Source organism: Protobothrops mucrosquamatus, unplaced genomic scaffold (genome assembly GCF_001527695.2).
Source record: "Protobothrops mucrosquamatus isolate PMUCROS unplaced genomic scaffold, P.Mucros_1.0 scaffold11376, whole genome shotgun sequence".
Classification (NCBI taxonomy): Eukaryota; Metazoa; Chordata; class Lepidosauria; order Squamata; family Viperidae; genus Protobothrops; species Protobothrops mucrosquamatus.
In genome coordinates this window covers 1-2,595 of record NW_015397156.1, presented here as the reverse complement: position 1 = coordinate 2,595, position 2,595 = coordinate 1, and the positions used below count along the sequence as shown (strand labels likewise).

The 2,595-nt window shown below is 41.0% G+C and overlaps 1 protein-coding gene across 1 annotated transcript in view; it reads left to right on the top strand.

Moving 5' to 3' along the window:
- LOC107301306 (ubiquinone biosynthesis O-methyltransferase, mitochondrial-like) overlaps window positions 1-2,410 on the top strand; it is a gene marked incomplete at both ends in the record, with an annotated part of 6,879 nt that extends 4,469 nt beyond the window's left edge. The window contains 2 exons of the mRNA XM_015830550.2: window positions 2,057-2,299; window positions 2,394-2,410. Of these exons, the coding sequence (XP_015686036.2) occupies window positions 2,057-2,299; window positions 2,394-2,410 (260 nt within the window). The remainder of the gene's footprint in view (window positions 1-2,056; window positions 2,300-2,393) is intronic.
- Window positions 2,411-2,595: the final 185 nt, after the last annotated feature.

The following is a 2,595-nucleotide window of genomic DNA, read 5'->3' as shown; positions in this document are numbered from 1 at the left end:
GAGAAGAGCAACAAAGATGATTAGGGGACTGGAGGCTAAAACATATGAGGAACGGTTGCTGGAATTGGGTATGTCTAGTTTAATGAAGAGAAGGACGAGGGGGGACATGATAGCAGTGTTCCAATATCTCAGGGGCTGCCACAAAGAAGAGGGAGTCAAGCTATTCTCCAAAGCGCCTGAAGGCAGGACAAGAAGCAACGGGTGGAAACTAATGAAGGAGAGAAGCGACCTAGAACTAAGGAGAAACTTCCTGACAGAACAATTAACCAGTGGAATAACCTGCCTCCAGAAGCGGTGAATGCTCCAACACTGGACGTTTTTAAGAAGAGATTGTCAAAAATGGTATAGGGTTTCCTGCCTGAGCAGGGAGTTGGACTAGATGGTCCCATGGTCCCTTCCAACTTTATTATTATTATTATTATTATTATTATTATTATTATTATTATTATTATTATTATTATTATTATTATTATTATTATTAGCTAGTAAGAAACAGGCTACATGTTTTATATTGCCATTTAGGGCAGGAAACCTGATCTTTACCAGCCAGCAAAAAGCTTCATCAGGGGGGCGGGATATCTGGTTTCCACATTGCTGATTAAAGAGAGAACTCCACCATCTGCAGTGGGTTATTAAGATAGAAAGGAACTAAGGCAAATGTAAGGGGACTGAATATGTCTGTGCTTGTGAAGATGTGCGGGCATTAGAATGACTTTATACACATGTGTGATTCCTAACTCAGAAATTGTGCATCTCTTGGCCATAAAATGTTTTCCAAACACTACAGCATGAAATATTGGCTTTAAATCCTTCTGCTTTATTGAAATTTCCACCACATTTGCCATTACTCCATTTGAGTGATTTTAAATTACAGTTTTGGGCAAATGGCACGTTTTCCCCCCCCGAAACCTTAAAAAAAACCTTTAATTATAATTATATTTGTCTCATTTAATCAGTTACAAAATAAGAGACAGAATTAGTCTAAGCAAAAGAAAAGGTAACTGTTAACAGGTCTAAGAAACATTTTTGGGTAGCCAATATTTTAGGACAGGGCTTTTCAACCTTTTCACCCATTGTACCACATTTAGGATATGGCAACATCCGAGTACCACCAGTCGCCTAGCAAGGTGTCAAAAACTTGATGACCAAAAAAAAAAAAAAAGGAAAAAAGTGATAAAGTACAGGTAGTCCTCGACTTACAACAGTTCGCTTAGTGACTGTTCAAAGTTACAATGGCACTGAAAAAAGTGCCCCCCAAGCCACAGCCGAGCAAGACACCTGCCTGCCCACCCGGTGGCGCTCTTCCTCCTGTCTGAGCATTTTTGTGAGCATTTCTGGTGAGGATTGGCAGCAGGGGTGGGGTGGGGGCTGTTTGGTTTTTATTCCCCCCCCTGGTCTGCTGGGTGGTTGCAGCAGGTTTTGATTACTTCACATGACCCTGGGACACTGTGACCGTCATAAATATGAATCAGTTGCCAAACATATGAATGTAAATCACAAGACCCTGGAGATGCTGCAACATTCCAGCTGATTGGCGCTTCTTCTGGGCTCAGCAGAAGCACCAGGATCAGCGCCGAGCTCCAGCTGGAACCTGGCGCTGATCCTGGCGCTTCCACTGAGCCCTGACAGCCCCGAAGAAGCGCCGATCAGCTGGAAAGCGGCACTGATCCTGGCGCTTCCGCTCAACCCTGACAGCCCTGCAGCTCCAGCCATCTCTCGCTCAGGCTTGTGCGGTGCTGCCACTGGTTCAGCTCATTCCCCTCCCCCGCTACTTTTTTAGGACGTTCATGTACCACCTGCCAGGTGCCAATGTACCACAGGTGGTACCCGTACCACTGGTTGAAAAGCCCTGTTTTAGGATACCCAACTTCAGGATAATCAACTAAAAAGTTCCATAATGAAATGTTAGGATTCATGTTTTATTATTGCAATATTTATTTTTAGAGGGCAAGGAAGCATTAGCATTAAGCTTAAGTAACTTTAGTTATATTTGTAGGTGATACGAAGTCTTTTTCATAGTTTAATATAGGAGAAAATGACAAATTTATGATATTAGCCCCTAGCTAGACTGGGAGCTTCAGTTACTGGAATTGATCCTTTGGAAGACAGCATCCGGACAGCGGAACTGCATAAATCATTTGATCCAGCCCTTACCAAAAGGATTCAGTACAGAGCCTGTGCACTAGAAGATATTGTGGAAGAGGGATCAGAAAAATTTGACATAGTTGTTGCTTCTGAAGTAGTAGAACATGTGGCTGACGTTGAAAAGTTCATCAAATGCTTTGGTGAAGTATTAAAAGTAAGTTTAAAAAATGATAAAGTAGATCTCAGTGCTATATTTTTTTTTACTATAAAGATTGGGTTTTTTGCATTTATGTTTCTTTTTACTTTAGTCGCTCATTGCTCCAAGGTAAAATTTTGTTCATAATATATTCTGATTATCTAGACTGAACACAGTCAGAATCTTCATATTATTCCCTTTCCATTCCGAAAATATTGATCTAGGCAATCTAAATGGTGAATAAATATGAATTTTATTCATTTATTTTATTTTGTACGTTATTCAATTTTTCCCTAGGGATTTGGGCAAAGAGC